This window comes from Oncorhynchus clarkii, chromosome 16 (assembly GCF_045791955.1).
Source record: "Oncorhynchus clarkii lewisi isolate Uvic-CL-2024 chromosome 16, UVic_Ocla_1.0, whole genome shotgun sequence".
In the NCBI taxonomy this organism is placed as follows: domain Eukaryota; kingdom Metazoa; phylum Chordata; class Actinopteri; order Salmoniformes; family Salmonidae; genus Oncorhynchus; species Oncorhynchus clarkii.
Window position 1 is genome coordinate 21,094,888 of NC_092162.1, and position 18,081 is coordinate 21,112,968.

The 18,081-nt window shown below is 43.9% G+C and overlaps 1 protein-coding gene across 1 annotated transcript; it reads left to right on the forward strand.

Annotated features, from left to right (window-relative positions):
- The first annotated feature begins 1,435 nt into the window (after window positions 1-1,435).
- LOC139367513 (noggin 2) lies at window positions 1,436-4,028 on the forward strand. The gene has a single exon (XM_071105753.1). The coding sequence runs from the start codon at window positions 2,732-2,734 to the stop codon at window positions 3,365-3,367; it is 636 nt and encodes a 211-aa protein (XP_070961854.1). The 5' UTR covers window positions 1,436-2,731; the 3' UTR covers window positions 3,368-4,028.
- The last annotated feature ends 14,053 nt before the right edge of the window (window positions 4,029-18,081 follow it).

An 18,081-nucleotide genomic window follows, 5' to 3' on the forward strand; every position in this document is an offset into this window, starting at 1 on the left:
ACCGATTTATCAAACAGACGCTCACTCCCGCACACTCCCACACATCCACATACGCTCACTCCCGCACACTCCCACACTCCCACACACACTCTCTCTCTGTCACACACACAGTATCATTGATAAGATAATTTGGGTTAATTGGCAAAAAAACATGAATCAAAGTCTTTAATCAATTGTCTATAAATGGAGAAGATGATACGGAGACGGTAAGTTAGGAAACAAAGACTTGTTGTCACGTTGTGATGGAGTGAACATGAACGCACTCTCTCCCCATTGATAAGAATGATGAGGCAAACTGTCCTGGGATTCCTGCACGCTGGATCAACGCCCCCTAGTGACCACTATAAGAGCAAGTACCCTATCACAACCACACACATCAGTCCGTCTCTTACACCGTACTGTGTACAGAGCATAGTTACAACAGTCTGATGGAAATTGTAATAGATTCGACAACTAATAAATTGATCAAATAGCCTCAACCAAAAGTATGTATTACGACTATATGCGTCAAAGAGGTCAAGTACTGAACACTACTCCAAAATATGGAACATTTGATTGACCAAGGATAAAATGTGTCTAAAAACTTCTAATTGGCTGGTAATGACAAGAGACTGTGTTGATAGTAAGTTACTGTCAGTTGCATCAGCATTCGTTTATAGAAGCCTGATTATGCATAATTAGGCCTACCCATTAAATAATTTTCTCCATATCAGTTGCATTATTGACAGCTCCAAATATTCAACTGAAAACAACCTTTGGGGCTCAAACATGATCCTCTCATCAGTGCGGTTAGTCAGCATGGGAAAGGTAACGTTTAGTAAGGCTATCCATGACCATTTATAGCTTTAATTGCGCGCTTATTTTGTGACCCCAAAGTTCAAACAGCGAATTCCTGTGTGCGGACAGAGGTCCTCGTGAACAAAGGTGGAATGTGATGCTCGTTTTCCGTTACAACCCCTCGGACACGCTACTAAACGTTTCCCACCATTCTCATGGGAATGTTATAAACTGGGAAACTAGCTACCTCAATTAAATATTGACAGCGTATTGTTACCTCGAGCGCGTTGCAGTAAGATAATAATTGCGCACAAGTTACGAAATATGAGGAGAGACAGGCAGATTGCAATGTAATGAGAGCATTGCTACTGTATCTATAGTGCTATATTGACTATGACTATTTTATTTTGGGGAGAAAGCAAAAGATGTGGCTACATCACAGTTTAGGATATAATGTCTCTGTCAGTGACAAATCGGTTTCTTTAGGACCATGTGGATAGTGTGATTGTGGCCGATATTTTCCACATTCTGTGAGGGGAGGGGGCCGAGGGGTGCTGTCAATCATAGTGAAAGTGGCAGTGGTGGGCAGGACCCGCTGACACTTTGTACCGTCGGAGGGGGATATTTAACTTGGGTTTGAGCACCGCTCGCAACAGACACACTCATACACAGTGTGTCTAAGCAAAGAGACGCTCAGCGCCAAGTCTCAGACCTCCTAAAGTAGGAGCAAAGTAAGTAGGCGCAACTGTAGCAGCTATCAAAGGAGTAAAGATTCTCCCCCAGGAATTACTGCAAACACTGACCGGGCAAAAGACTGCAGAACTTGGGCTGATTCGACCATTGCAAACGCGGTGGGACTCTTTTTGATATCAATAGCGAAATCATCAATGTCATTGAGGTGAAAAGGGAAATCAAACTGAACCGAACTTAAACTGGCATGTTAGCTTTTGCGTTTGATATGCATTTTATTCGTGAAAGTTTATATTAAGTTGTGAAGTTGTTTTCGTTTTAAATTGTTGTGCGCAAAACCACTGTGCGTCCTGGAGGAGTATTTGTAGGGGTAAAGCTACATTTTGGTTTGGATAGACCTTTTCATCAGGACCGGGAAATGGTTCTGCTTGCATAGGTGTGGGAGAGAGACTACAGTGGTGCGTTTTGCCAAAGAGAGGACATCTGACTACACGTGGACAATTTCAGTGAGGTCCCAACAGAACGTTGGAATATCGTACGGGGACTGAATAAAGTCACACGACACCTCTCATCCCATGGATTCTAAACTCGCGTTTGGACTTTCTCAAACCTGAGCGTGCCAGGGCAAGTTGAAAGAAGCCACGTTTATAAAAGTCGTCTGTAAAAATAACATTGACCAAGACAGCCCTATTTGCCGGGCCCATGACATTTAAAACTTGGTGAAGTACTCTTTTGTGCGCCCTTCTCTCTCTGGGCGTTCTGGATCTATTTTGTCTCTGAGGAGAACGCGGATCTTTAGAAACACTTTATTCCACGCAACTCTCGCCTCAGCCACTGTCATCCAGTCTAGACAATTTGTCGTGGCTTTGAGTGTCCCTGGCGTAACCATGACAACAACAAGAACCCCAAAGTGAATTTGAGAAAAAGAGTGAAACGGGAGAGTGGGTGAATAGAGTTTTTCCATTTTGTTTTGTGCCCTTTTGGTTAAGCCTAAACTTTGTTCTTTTTTTCTTCTTTTTTTGTTGTTGAGAAGAGGCACTCCGCGTTCTACAAGATTGCATCAGCAGATTGCTAAGGTTCCCTAAAAAGAAACTCCACTCCATGTCATTCAAACCCGACGTGGTCTATTAAAAAGGATAGTCTTGCTCGTGCCTCTACTTCGACTATTTATGAAGCCCCCGGGCTACTCATTTCAAAGTGCACAGTAGCGGTGAAAATAACTTAATATTTAATACACCCTGGGAGCCATCACGCAAAGTTAAATATGGGCTTCTCACAGACGCTACTCGTTTATGTACTTGTGTCCATTCACCTTGGAGTTTCTCAACATTATCTACGCCTGCGCCCCTCGCCCAGCGAGCACCTTCCGGTGCCAGACCTCAAGGAGGACCCAGACCCGGAATACGACCCCCGGGAACAGGACTTGGCCGAGAGGACTCTGCGGAAAAAGCTCGGCAGCAACTTTGATCCCAATTTCATGTCAATCAGCTCACCCATGCTGGTGAACCTCTCCGTGCAAGAAACCCAGATGAAACTTCAAGGACCCATGCCCAACGAGGTTAAAAAGCTGGATCTCTCAGAGACCCCCTACGGGAAGCGGGTAAAAGTGGGCAAGAAAGCCCGCAGGAAATTTCTGCAGTGGCTGTGGACGTATACGCACTGTCCGGTGGTGTATACCTGGAAAGATTTGGGCTTGAGGTTCTGGCCACGCTACATCAAGGAGGGAAACTGCTTCAATGAGCGCTCTTGTTCCTTCCCGGAGGGGATGTTTTGCAAACCTGTCAAGTCAATCACCAAGACTTTCCTCCGGTGGTATTGTCAAGGGTTTTTAAGACAGAAATATTGTACGTGGATACCGGTGCAATACCCAATAATCTCGGAGTGCAAGTGCTCTTGCTGAGTTTCAATGGAAGTAGTAGGGTCGGGGAAGTGGACTGGAAATATACGGTTTCTATTGCACTGTAAACTCTGGACAGAGGTGGGCACCATAGCGAATCTATTTTTTTATATAGCATTTTAATTGAAATGCCAACATTGTACATATTTAAGAAAAATGCAGCTATTTTTTTTTAATGAACAGGACCATATTTTATTTCATCCCTGAAACGTGTTTTTGGGGGAACACAAGCACTTCAGAAAGAAGAGCTTTTATTTTTATGAAAAATTTAAGATGGAATGCATATACAACTTCTCCAAGAAGTTCACTTTTTTCAACTGGACATTGATGCTGACTGTTAATTCACTGCAATGCTGCCTAGAGTTTTTGTATGATATTAATATCAATAATAATTCAATTGAAAGTTGAGGATAAAGATATATATAAGGCGTGAACTCAGCTGTTGGAATACATAGTATTTTGTAGAAATAAACAAATCTGTATGTTTTATTTATTATTTTAACGATTGTGAGTATAGAACATAAGGAAAGAAAATAGCAGAGTATACCAGAAATTATGGGAGATGTCTACTTGAATATTTCTAAAAAATAAAATAAAAAGTAAACATATCAGTGTAAATGTTATGGTTACACGTTTTAGCAATAAAGTCTATCTCTTCAACATGTATTAGTGTCAAGCAAGTTGCTTATAAAGTGTGCGCCTGTCCAAGGGGGGCGTGTATGGTCGTGGAGTGGAATGGAGTTGCTAAATGCACAGTAAGTCCGAGCTGAAATGAATCGGGATGTGGGGGACGTTACTGACGCTCCACGCTGTCACTGTGATTTTAGAAACGGGTGATTTACTATGTTGTGTAATGCGCAACACATACTTAAAACTTCTCGACAGAATTGGCATTCATTGTTTGAGCCAGCGGAGAGGAGAGGCCATGCGTATCCATCCTATCTCTTACGCAAACGCTCATTTCTCGCATCCAAGGTCTTAACACAACAGTAACATATGATTAAGACATTTGAAACAGTGTCCGATGATGACATGGCGGGTTACACGCAAGCCAGTGTCGTCTGGGTCTGTGCTATTCATTCACTGGAAGCACTGCTGCACAAATACCTACTGAGGTAGAGCAGTCAGGCGCCTTTTCAAGCCCTATGACAGCATACGAAAAAAAACAAAGACCATAAAACAATGGTCAACTGTTTTTGACGTTACCAGACTATTAATTAGAGAATGTCTGAACTGCCTGCAAATTAAAGAGATATGGTCAATTACTCCATGAAATCAAAGCAACGACTCATTTAGCCTACTCCAAGTAGGGGTTTTATGGTGTTTATATTATTCTTTAAATACAATCAACAACTTAAACAGTCGCCATTAACCAATGTTTGGAACATTATAAAATGTTCTTAAACTGGAGCTCTATTATTTCCCCCAACACACCATCTTGTGCGCGTTAAAGTGATTTGTGTCTGCGGGCTGAGTTGGATTTGACACTTGCCGCACGGTTATTGTGACAGATATACTGAAGGGATTTTGTAAGGAGAGGAGAGCGGCAACATGCCAGCGGAGGAGGGGGGCTGCTTTCCTTACTGTCAGCTTCTTTCTTGATGTCTCAGGGTTTTAGAAACTGCGTCTCTGACTCGGCGGCGCCACTCAGCCGCCCCCTCTCGACTGCGCAGAATGAAGCACTTTGGGAAACAGTAACCCTTTCAGGCTCTGCCCAGAGTGTATTTTAGAAGCGTGTGAAAGGCTATATGCCGCCATGGCTCCCACGAGCTAGGTGCACACCTTTTAGAACAGCCCTGTCAGGCAATCTGGCGTTGTTCGTTTGGATTTTTCTGTGCCATATAGTTTCCTTGCTATTTCATATCATTGATCTCTAGAATGTATATTCCTCCACGATTGTAAGGTGTGAATCTTATAGAAAAGTAAGCCACCGAAGACAAATTATATACAACAAAAACTTGGAGATGATATGAAAAACACAAATTACGCACGTATGTTATAGTTCATTTTAAAAACACATATTACGCACGGATTTTGTGTTAACCATTTGATGTCTGAAATCTTGCTATTCAGTCATTATAATTCCAACAGGCATAAACAGTTGGATCTGAGTGTCATATTAAAGCTTTAACCAAGGGATACAGCACATTGTCTCTCCCTGTTTCCCTATGAAGTTGTGGCAATGGAACGCATTGCAACAACAGAAGGCACGATTCGTGTTTGTGGACGAACAACAAAGGGGTTCTATATGAGCACCTTACATTGGGCCTAACCTAAACTACATCACCAAAACAGGTAATGCACTTAGCATATGAGTTCACAATGCATCTTGCTGTATATAGAGCGGTTCTGTCGGCTTAGTCTAGGTTCAACAACCACATACAGTATCTAAATGAACTATAAAGGCTACCCATGAAGTATGTTATTGAACATAACACTCTATAAATAGACCTAAACATCTTAGCTAAAGTTCAGTTGAAATCCTAATGGCTGACGGGAGGAACCAGACGTCCAAGACGTGATTGACACATTAGAGTGATGATGCATGAAAGTGAAAGGGGTCCCGAACAACATTGCAAGTATGCCTTATCATGTGCACTGTGACATGTCAATGGAGTAGGGCAGTAGCCTATTGATGGGCTGAAGGGGTCGTTCGAGTCATTCACTATTTTTGCATCAGCAAACTGATTATTAATTAACATGTTACACCTGTCTTAGGAGCATTATGTAGCTAGGCCAGTGTTTTGATACCATTTAGGCATACAGTGGCTTCAGAAAGTATTCACACCCCTTTACTTTTCCCACATTGTTGTCTTACAACCCGAATTCAAAATGGATTACATTTTCGATGTGTTTGGCCTACACACAATACCCCTTAATGTCAAACTGGAATTATGTTTTTCGAAATTGATAGACATTAATAAAAAATAAAGACTTGAAATACCTTGAGTCAAGAAGTATTCAACCACTTTGATATAACCAGCCCAAATAAGTTCAGGAGTAAAAATGTGCTTAACAAGTCACATAATAAGTTAAATAATAGTGTTTAATGTGATTTTTGAATGACTACCTCATGTGAATTTCAAACACAGATTCAACCACAAAGACCAGGGAGGTTTTCCAATGCCTTGCAGAGAGTGGTGAACTTATTAATTACACTTTGGATGGTGTATCAATACACCCAGTCACTACAAAGATGCAAGCGTCCTTCCTAACTTAGTTGCTGGAGAGGAAGGAAACTGCTCAAAGATTTCACCATGATGCCATTGGTGAATATAAAACAGTTATGGAGTTTAATGGCTGTAATGGGAGAAAACTGAGGTTGGATCAACAACATTGTAATTACTCCACAGTATTAACCTAATTGACAGAATGAAAAGAAGAAAGCCTGTACAGAATAACAATATTCCAAAACCTGCATCTTGTTTACAACAAGGCACTAAAGTAATACTGCAAAAAAAATGGTCCTAAATACAAAGTGTTATGTTTGGGGCAAATCCAATACAACACATTACAGACTACCACTTTTCATATTTTCAAGCATAGTGGAGGCTGCATCATGTTATGGGTATGCTTGTAATCGTTAAGGACTGGGGAGTTTTCAGGATAAAAATAAATGTAATAGAGTTAAGCACAGGCAAAATCCTAGAGGAAAACCTGGTTCAGTCTGCTTTCCACTAAACACTGGGATATTAATTCACCTTTCAGCAGGACAATATCCTAAAACACAAGGCCAAATCTACACTGGAGTTGCCTACCAAGAAGACAGTTAATGAGTGGCCGAGTTGCAGTTTTGACTTAAATCTCCTTGAAAATCTATGTCTAGCAATGATCAACAATCAAATTGACAGAGCTTGAAGAATTTTGAAATAAATGATGGGCAACTGTTGCACAATCCATGTGTGGAAAGCTCTTAGACTTACCCAGAAAGATTCACCACTGTGATCGCTGCCAAAGGTGATTCTAACATTGTATTGAGGGGGTTTGAATACTTTTCTAATCAAGATCAACTGAGTGTACAAAACATTAAGAACAAATTCCTAACATTGATTTCCCCCATGTTGACTCCAATGCTTTCCACAGTTGTGTCAAGTTGGCTGGATGTCTTTTGGGTAGTGGGCCATTTTTGATTCACACAGGAAACTGTTGAGCGTGAAAAACACAGCAGCATTGCCGTTATTGACACAAATCGGTGTACCTGGCACCTACTACCATACCATGTTCAAAGGCACAAATCTTTTGTCTTGCCCATTCACCGTCTGAATGGCATACATGCACAATCCATGTCTCAATTGTCCCAAGGCTTAAAAATCACTCTTTAACATGTCTCCTCCCCTTCATCTACACTAATTGAAGTGGATTTAACAAGTGACATCAATTATGGATCATAGCCTTCACCTGGATTCACCTGGTCAGTCTATGTCATGGAAAGAGCAGGTGTTTAAAATGTTATGCACGCTCTGTGTTTAATTTTTCACTTTTTTTCTCAAAATGTTAGAATTTTTCTTCCATTTTGACATTAGAGTATTTCATCTAAATCGTTGACAAAACATTACAATAAAATACATCTTAATCCCACTTTTTATCACAAATGTGGAATACGTCAAAGGGTGTGATTACACTGTAGGTAGTTAGAGGTTAGCTATAGTGCTCGTCTGGCTGATTGAGTCACCACGGAAGTTCATGAATGAAACACGTTCCTTGCTAAGTATTAATCTTTTACCACTATTGATCAGTAGGGGCAATGGTACAGTCGTCATTATATTGGATTCTGCCTGAGATGTTGGTGTCTATTTCCCATGGACTATAAAACACTATCAATGAAGTATCACTATTGAGCATGCTTTTTAGTCCAACAGTAGGAAACCGTTTTTTAGTCCAGGAAACATTCAGTGCCCGTATTCATAAAGCGTCTCAGAGTAAGAGTGCCGATCTTGGATCAGGTCACTCCTATCCATACAACTATATTCATTATGATCGAAATGGCAAAACTGATCGTGCATCAGCGCTACTCTGAGACATTTTGTGAAACGGGCCCAGAATCTTATGACTGAAAATAATGTGACTGTAAAATATTTCCCAGTCTCTCACTCTCTCTTAGAATTCATATACAGGCAATTTAATCATTTTGGTTCAGGGATCGTTAAGTGGACAACTATGATAACGATAAGAACAGCTAAATGATGAGGCTCATCATCGGATGAGCTCAATTAACATGATGAGTTATAGCTGCAGTCCACAGTGATGGGGACACACACTCTCCCTGGTCTCTAGTGTGGCTGTGGCTGGAGACAGGGAGCGAGACAGAGACAGGGTCTGTAACCCCCAAACCCATGGGTGTAGATGCTTGTGAGTCAGCAGTCCTGAGGTTGTTGATTATGACAGGGTATTAGATGGAGAGAAGAGGGAAGGAAATATGGAGTGGAAATAATTGGAAGGGGGGAGGAGAGGCTGTCACAAGAGCTGATACCAAGCACACCGCCGCCGCCGTCCGCGGGTTCGAGTGGAATTCCTCCCTGACTGCGACTCACAGGCTGTGGTGTCTTGTCTGGCAGGGGTATGTGTGTAATATGTGTGTTTTAGTTAGTGTAATGTATGTGTGTGTTTAAGTTTACGATGTGTGCGTGTGGAATGTATGTGTCATTGGGGTGTGATCCGGCTATAGGTACAGTGTATGTGTGTGCTTTAATTTTGCATGTTAGGAATTGTGTGTGGTATCACAGTGTGTGTGGGTGTGTGTGTGTGTGTGTGTCTGTGTCTGTGTTTGTGTGTATTCCTGGTTGTACGGGTTTTACAGATATTTTACTGACTTCCGGGTGGTCTATGGATGATTCTCAAAATGGGGTCACTAACCATGTTTCCATCCACATTTAAAGTCATACCATATAAAAAAAATCATAACAGCTGTGATGTCAACAAGAGGTTTTGGTATAATTTTATAAATGCAGACAGATAATTTGGTCATTCGTTCATGGTGGGATCTTTTTGTGTTGGTAAAATGTATTATGCGAGAAATGGTGGTGGAAACAACTTTATGCGCAAATATTGATATAATAACCATCATATCGAAGGAAACTTAGAGTCATGCGAAGATATGGTGTGTGGTCCTCCCACTATGACTCTGGAAACCATGCAGTTTATTAGGCTTCAGATTAAATAACTTATGATGAACTTCACAGGGTGGTGAAAGTAAATACCAATAAATATCGAGGGTCTGATTTTGGTGACATGGTGATCGATGCTTGACTTCCGTTTGATAAATAAAAATATTCTTGGTTTCATAATCTCGTCATGTAGACTAGCCTACATACGACCTGGTTTGCAAACTACCTCTCTGATAGCCTGGTTTGCTAACTACCTCTCTCAAAGAGTGCCGTGTATAAAGTCAGAAAATCTGCTGTCTCAGCCACTGCCTGTCACCAAGGGAGTACCCCAAGGCTTGATCCTAGGCACCCCACTCTTCTCAATTTATATCAACAACATAGCTCAGTCAGTAGGACGCTCTTTCATCTATTTATATGGAGATGATACAAATCAAATTTGATATGCTTGGGGGTAGAAGCTGTTAAGGAGCCTTTTAGATCTAAACAATCCGGTACCGCTTGCCGTGTAGTAGCATGAGAGAGCAGTATATGACTTAGGTGACTGGAGTCTGTTACAATTTTTGGGGTCTTTCTCTGACACCGCCTAGTATATAGGTCCTGGATGGCAGGAAGCTTGACCCTAGTGTTGTACTGGGCCGTACGCACAACCCTCTATAGCGCCTTATAGTCTGATGCCGAGCAGTTGCCATACCAGGTGATGATGCAACCTGTCAGGATGCAGCTGTATAACTTTTTGAGGATCTGGGGACCCATGCCAAATCTTTTCAATCTCCTGATGGGGAAAAGGTGTTGTCGTGCTCTCTTCACAACTGTCTTGGTGTGTTTATACCATGATAGTTTGTTTGTGATGTGGACACCAAGGAACTTGAAACCATCGACCTCCACTACAGCCCCGTCGATGTCAAGGGGGGTGTGTTCGGCCCTCCTTTTTCTGTAGTCCATGATCTGCTCATTTGTCTTGCTCACTTTGAGGGAGAGGTTGTTGTCCTGGCACCACACTCCCAGGCCTCTGACCTCCTCCCTATAAGCTGTCTCAATGTTGTTGGTGATCAGACCTACCACTGTTGTGTCGTCAGAAAACGTAATGATGGTGTAGGAGTCGTGCTTGGCCACACAGTTGTGGGTGAACAGGGAGTACAGGAGGGGACTAACCAAGCAACCCTGCGGGGCCCCAGTGTTGAGGATCAGCGTGGCAGATGTGTTGTTGCCTAACCTTACCACCTGGGGGCGGCCCGTCAGAAAGTCCAGGATCCAGTTGCAGAGGGAGGTGTTTAGTCCCAGGGTCCTTAGCTTAGTGATGTGCTTTGAAGGCACTATGGTGTTGAATGCTGAGCTGTAGTCAATGAACAGCATTCTCACATAGGTGTTCCTGTTGTCCAGGTGGGAAAGGGCAGTGTGTAGTGCGATTGAGATTTCGTCATCTGTGGATCTGTTGGGCCGGTATGCGAATTGGAGTGGGTCTAGGTTTTCTGGGATGATGGTGTTGATGTGAGCTATGACCAGCCTTTCAAAGCACTTCATGGCTACTGACGTGAGTGCTACGGGCGGTAGTCATTTAGGCAGATTACCTTCGCTTTCTTGGGCACAGGGAATATGATGGTCTGCTTGAAACATGTAGGTATCACAGACTCAGTCAGTGAGTGGTTGAATATGTCAGACGAAGACACTTGGCCTTATGAATGTTATCTTCCTCACATCGGCTACGGAGAGCGTGATCACACAGTCGTCCAGAACAGCTGGTGCTCTCATGCGTGCTTCAGTGTTGATGGCCTCGAAACGAGCATAAAAGGCATTTAGCTCATCTGGTAGGCTCGCGTCACTGGGCAGCCCCTGGCTGGGCTTTCCTTTGTAGTCTGTAATAGTTTGTATGCCCTGCCACATCCGACGAGCATCAGAGCCGCTGTAGTAGGATTCAATCTTAGTCCTGTATTGACGCTTTGTCTGAGGGCATAGCGGGATTCCTTATAAGTGCTTGGATTAGTGTCCTACTCCTTGAAAGCAGTAGCTCCGAGTGTTTGGACAACACAGTCTTATACTCAGCTGGCCCCTCTGAGATTTTGTGTTAAACGTTCTACAACAAAGCTTCCTTAATGTCCAACAAGCTTTCTCTGCCCTTAACCTTGATCTGATCACCTCCAAAACAAAAGGTAATGTGGTTTGGTAAGAATAATGTGCCTCCCACCCCCACCAGTGTGATTACTACCTCCAGGTTTTAGAGCTTGAGGTAGTCACCTCATACAAGTACTTGGGAGTATGGCTAGACAATGCACTGTCTTTCTCTCAGCACATATCCAAGCTGCAAGCTAAGGCTAAATCTAGACTTGGTTTCCTCTATCGTAATCGCTCCTCTTTCACCCCCGCTGCCAAACTAACCCTAATTCCGATGACCATTTTACCCATGCTAGGTTACGAAGAAGTAATTTATAGATTGGCAGGTAAGGGCACTCTCGAGCGGCTAGATGTTCTTTACCATTTGGTCATCAGATTTGCCACCAATTCTTGTTATAGGACACATCACTGCTCTCGATATTCTCCTCTGTAAACTGTCCATTTCTGTATACCCGGCGCAAGACCCACTGGTTGATGCTTAATTATAAAACCCGCTTAGGCCTCAGTTCCCCCTATCTGATATACATTCTGAAACCCTCATCCTCCCCATACAACACCCATTCTGCCAGTCACATTCTGTTAAAGGTCCTCAAAGTACACACATCACTGGGTTGCTCCTCTTTTCAGTTTGCGGCAGCTAGCGGCTGGAAGGAGCTGCAAAAAAATCACAAATCTCTACATTCCAAAATTCAATCATAGAAACTCTTACTGACACTACTTTGGGTGATGTATTGTGGTCTCTACCTCTCTTTATGTAGTGTTGTAATGTGGTGTCTCTCCTATGGTGATGTGTTTTGTCCTACATTTTATTTTTAATCCCAGCCCTCGTCCCCGCAGGGGGCCTTTGCATCTTGGTAGGCCGTCATTGTAAATAATCATTTGTTTTTAGTTAAGTTAAATAGTACATTTTTTAGCCTAGTTAAATGTTTAGCCTAGTTAAATAAAGGTTTAATATCTGCGAACTGTATCTGTGAGCTGTTGGCTACAGCGCAATTGCCATTACCGTAGTAGACACATTTGCTATTTAACGCAACAGTTTTTGTGACAATACTATCGGTAGAGTTGAAAATGTGATGGAAACACATTGAACTTTAGATTTTTCATTCGGGACATATACACTTAAGCAAAAAAGTTGATTTTGTGTGCACTACGTCATCACGCACTCATTTTTATCTGCAACAAGTTTCTTTGGTCTGCAGTTCCTTTGAGACCCCACCCATCAAATGATGGTATTCACATACAGGGTTAAAATGTGTTGTCATATAATTTGTGTGTGTGTGTGTGTGTGCGCACACATTCTTGTATTGTCTATGCTGTTTATCTAGCAAGTTGCCCTCTCTTCACTTTCACATTGTCACTGTATACCTCCAATTGGCATTCGGTTATCACGGCTCAGGCTAAGACCCAGATGCAGACACAGGAGGCGGATTGTATAAGTCTCCGAGTTTATTACAGAACAAAGGGCAAGCAAAAAGGCAAGTCAAGGCAGACAATGAGTTGTAATCCAAATCAGAGTCAGGCAGGTACGGTACAGGACGCAGGCAATCGGTAGGTCAAGGCAGGCAAAGGGTCGTAAATCCAAAATCAGAGTCATGCAGGTACAGCACGGCAGGCAGGATCAGGGTCAGGACAGACAGAAAGGTTAGAGCTGGGAGAGCACAGGAAACACGGTAACACGCTGGTAGGACTTTACGGGACAAGATTAACTGGCAACAGACAAACAGAAAACACAGGTATAAATACAAAATAGGCAATGGGGACAAATGGGAGACACCTGGTTGGGGTGGATCCAAGCACAAGACAGGTGAAACAGATCAGGATGCGACACTGTCACGGTTGTCGTAGGAATGGGACCAAGGTGCAGCGGAGGTTGAGCTCCACATATTTATTTCAAAAGTGAAACTTAAAGCAAAAACAAAGAATCAATAAACGAACAACGAAACGTTGGACCGTCTCAGGAGGTTCCAGACTGTGGACCGTCGCAGGAGGTTCCGGACTGTGGACCGTCGCAGGAGGTTCCAGACTGTGGACCGTCGCAGGAGATTCCGGACTGTGGACCGTCGCAGGAGGTTCCAGACTGTGGACCGTCGCAGGAGGTTCCGGACTGTGGACCGTCACCAGAAGCTCTGGACTGGGGACCGTCGCCGGACGCTCTGGACTGTGAACCGTCGCCAGAAGCTCTGGACTGGGGACCGTCGCCGGACGCTCTGGACTGTGAACCGTCGCCGGAAGCTCTGTACTGGGGACCGTCGCCGGAAGCTCTGGACTGTGAACCATCGCCGGAAGCTCTGGACTGTGAATGTGCACTGGAGGCCTAGTGCGTTGAGCCGGCACAGGTGGTACCGGACTGGTGACACACGCTTCAGGGCAAGTGCGAGGAGGAGGCACAGGACGTACCGGACTGAGGAGGCGCACTGGAGACCTGATGTGTGGAGCCGGCACAGGTGGCACCGGAGTGGGGAGACGCACTGGAGGCCTAGTGCGTGGAGCCGGCACAGGTGGTACCGGACTGGTGACAAACACTTCAGGTTGAGTGCGGGGAGCAGGCACAGAACGCACCGGGCTGGGGACACGCACTTCAGGGAGAGTGCGAGAAGGAGACACAGGATGTACTGGACAGGGGAGGCGCACTGGAGGCCAGATGCGTGGAGCCGGCCCAGGTTTCACCGGACTGATGACATGCTCCTCCAAACGCCTGCGTTGCCGTATACTCTTCGCCAACTCCATTCTCCGAAATCCCGCGTCACACTGTTCCATCGACTCCCAGGCGGGCTCCGGTAGTCTCCTTGGGTCGACCAACCACCTCTCTATCTCCTCCCAGATGTTCTCTGGCTCTTCCCTCTGCTCAGCCGCCAGCTCCATGTGCCCCCGCCCCCAAACAATTATTGGGGTTTCTGTGGCCACGGTCCTCTGCGACTCCTGCCAACGAACGGTCTCCTGTTCTTCCATGATTTCTTCTTTGCACGCTGCTCGTTCCTTGGTTGGTGGGATATTCTGTCACGGTTGTCGTAAGAACGGGACCAAGGCGCAGAGGAGGTTGAGTTCCACATATTTATTTCAAAAGTGAAACTTAAAGCAAAAACAATGAATCAATACACGAACAACGAAACGTGGTGCACAGGCACAAATTAGTGCCCAACTTCGACAACAGCCAATGAAATTGCAGGGCGCCAAATTCAAAACAACAGAAATCCCATAATTAAAATTCCTCAAACATACAAGTATAATCCACCATTTTAAAGATAAAATTCTTGTATATCCAACCACAGTGTCCGATTTCAAAAAGGCTTTACTGCGAAAGCACACCATGCGATTATGTTAGGTCAACACCTAGTCACAGAAAACCATACAGCCATTTTTCCAGACAGAGAGAGGAGTCACAAAAAGCAGAAATGGAGATAAAATTAATCACTAACCTTTGATGATCATCATCAGATGGCACTCATAGAACTTATTGTTACACAATACAAGTATGTTTTGTTCGATAAAGTTCATATTTATATCCAAAAATCTGTTTACATTGGCGCGTTATGGTTAGAAATGCATTGTCTGAAACAAACATCCGGTGAAAGTGCAGAGAGCCACATCAAATTACAGAAATACTCATCATATATATTGATAAACGATACAAGTGTTAAACATACGAATAAAGATAAACTTCTCCTTAATGCAACCGCCGTGTTAGATTTTTAAAAAAAGGCTTTACGGAGAAAGCACACTTTGCGATTATGTTAGGTCTGCACCTAGCCACAGAAACACATACAGCCATTTTCCAGCCAAGGAGAGTGTCACAAAAGACAGAAATAGCGTTAAAATGAATCACTTACCTTTGATGATCTTCATCTGGTGGCACCCCCAGGTCTCCATGTTAGACAATAAATGTTTGTTTTGTTCGATAATGTCCCTTTTTATGACCAGATACCTCCTTTTTGTTTGCGCGTTTTGTCCAGTAATCCGAATGCTTAAGGCGTGTGCACTAAGTCCAGACGAAAAGTTTTTTAAAAAGTATAATAAAAGTTAATAGAAACATGCCAAATGATGTTTAAAATCAAACCTCCGGTTGTTTTTGTCATAAATAATCAATAATATTTCAACTGGACAAAAGCTTTGTCAATAGGAAAGGAGAAACAAGAAAGGCGCGTTCCCGATCAGGTGCATGGCTGATGAATGGAAATTTTCACTGGCCACTGATTGAAAGTGCTGTATCTCCCTCATTTTTCAGAGTAAAAGCCTGAAACAATGCCTAAAGACTGACCAGATGTAGAGGAAGCCATAGAGACCGTGAACTGGGTCCTAAGTCTTTGTAAGATGGATAGACTTTCAATGGAAAAGCAGCCTTTCAAAATAATAGTACTTCCTGGTTGGATTTTCCTCTGGTTTTCGCCTGCCATAACAGTTCTGTTATACTCACAGACATTATTTTAACAGTTTTCGAAAACTTTAGAGTGTTTTCTATCCAGATCTACTAATTATATGCATATCCTGTCTTCTGGGCCTGAGTAGCAGGCAGTTTAATTTGGACAAGCTTTTCATCCAAAATTCCGAATGCTGCCCCCAACCATAGTGAAGTTAAATATGATCCCCAAACGATTACCAGCTGTCTCTAATTGGGAATCATACAAAACACCAACATAGAAAAATAAACTACAACACAACATAGAAATATTAAACTAGAATACCCCCTAGTCACGCCCTGACCTATTACACCATAGAGAAACAAGAAACAAGGGCTCTCTATGGTCAGGGCATGACAGTCTAGGAAATGTTTGTTCCCTGGGACAGTCAGCGTTCAGAAGTGAAAACTCCTTTGAATCTGCTGGGGACTCACATGCTATTAAGTGTATAATCTGTGACATGCTCGTAGTTGTCATGGGGAAATGGAAATGTGAAAAATTTATTGAAATTTATTGAACTTGATGTAGCTAAAGAAAGGATTATTATCCTCCATGACGAAAGAAAACTGAATAAGGATCCCATGAGACCTTTATTTTTTTATTTTTTTTAAAATTTTACCCCTTTTTCTCCCCAATTTCGTAGTATCCAATTGTTGTAGTAGCTACTATCTTGTCTCATCGCTACAAACCAAGCCGCTGCTTCTTTAACACAGCGCACATCCAACCCGGAAGCCAGCCGCACCAATGCGCCGGAGGAAACACCGTGCACCTGGCCACCTTGGCTAGCGTACACTGCGCCCAGCCCGCCACAGGAGTCGCTGGTGCGCGATGAGACAAGGACACCCCTACCGACCAAGCCCTCCCTAACCCGGGCGACGCTAGGCCAATTGTGCGTCGCCCCACAGACCTCCCGGTCGCGGCCGGTTACGACAGAGCCTGGGCGCGAACCCAGGACTCTGATGGCACAGCTGGCGCTGCAGTACAGCGCCCTTAACCACTGCGCCATCCGGGAGGCCGACTATTGACACCTTTAAATGCTTCCTATCAAAACATCCAAGACGATCATAATGGGACCTTCCTGGAATATGATCAATTTCCACCACTGCACCCCTCTACTAGCTTCAACCAGAAAATGGCTGCTCATTGTTCAACTCCAGATGAGCGTAAATCGATGCGCGTCGGCACCATAAAAAAGGATAAGAATCGTTCTCAGTGCGCCTGCCTTCTTCTCCCGCGTCCGGACTTAAGACTTTCAAATAGCTTTGAGCCCCTGTACCATCTGTCCTCTGCTGGGGACTTGGGTGTTCCCTCCATGGCTGTGGATGTCCCTCCAGCTACCTCTCCCTGTCCTATTCAATCAACTGCCTGGGCACAGCCAGGACCACCGCGGCTCCCCTCCACTGGGCCCTGCTCTCTGGATCAGAGCTCTGTCCCTTTGGCTGTTGTGGCCTGCACGCATCTGACGTCTTAGCAGCCCTCTTCTCAGGTGAGTTCTGTGGCTCTGGACTCACAATCAGCTTCGAGACACGGCAGAGGCCGGATCATTCCGACTATTGTGATAGGGAGTTCGATGGTGAGGCATATATCTGTACCTGGGGCAAAGACTTTGTGTCTTCCTGAGGCAAAAGTTCAGGATATCACCAGGTTGCTTCCCGAGGCTGTGTGTCAGTCACTGGGGGCTGATACTGTCAAGGTTCATGTGGGGTTGAATGACATTATGAAGGGCAGCTCAGAACAGCTGAAGGCGGATTTTAAAGAACTGATTTGGTCACTACTTGACACCAGCAAACGCCCCATAATATCTGCCCCTCCCTAAATCGTGGCATTGAACGGTTCAGCAGACTTTTATCCCTCCATAACTGGCTACGAGACTATTGCAGCTCTGTGGGTGTAACATTTATTGACAATTTCGATACCTTCTGGATACAAAGCTTGTATTATAAGGAGGATGGGATTGATCCAAATCATTTGAGTTCCTTTTATAGCATTATAAGGCTGCGTTGAGAAAACAACTTATCAATGACCCAAGATCAGCTCATTTAATCCCTACCATTGTTTTGCTGAGTTGTCATAATGCTTCAGAAAATGTACATTATCCCAGGGGAGTTGG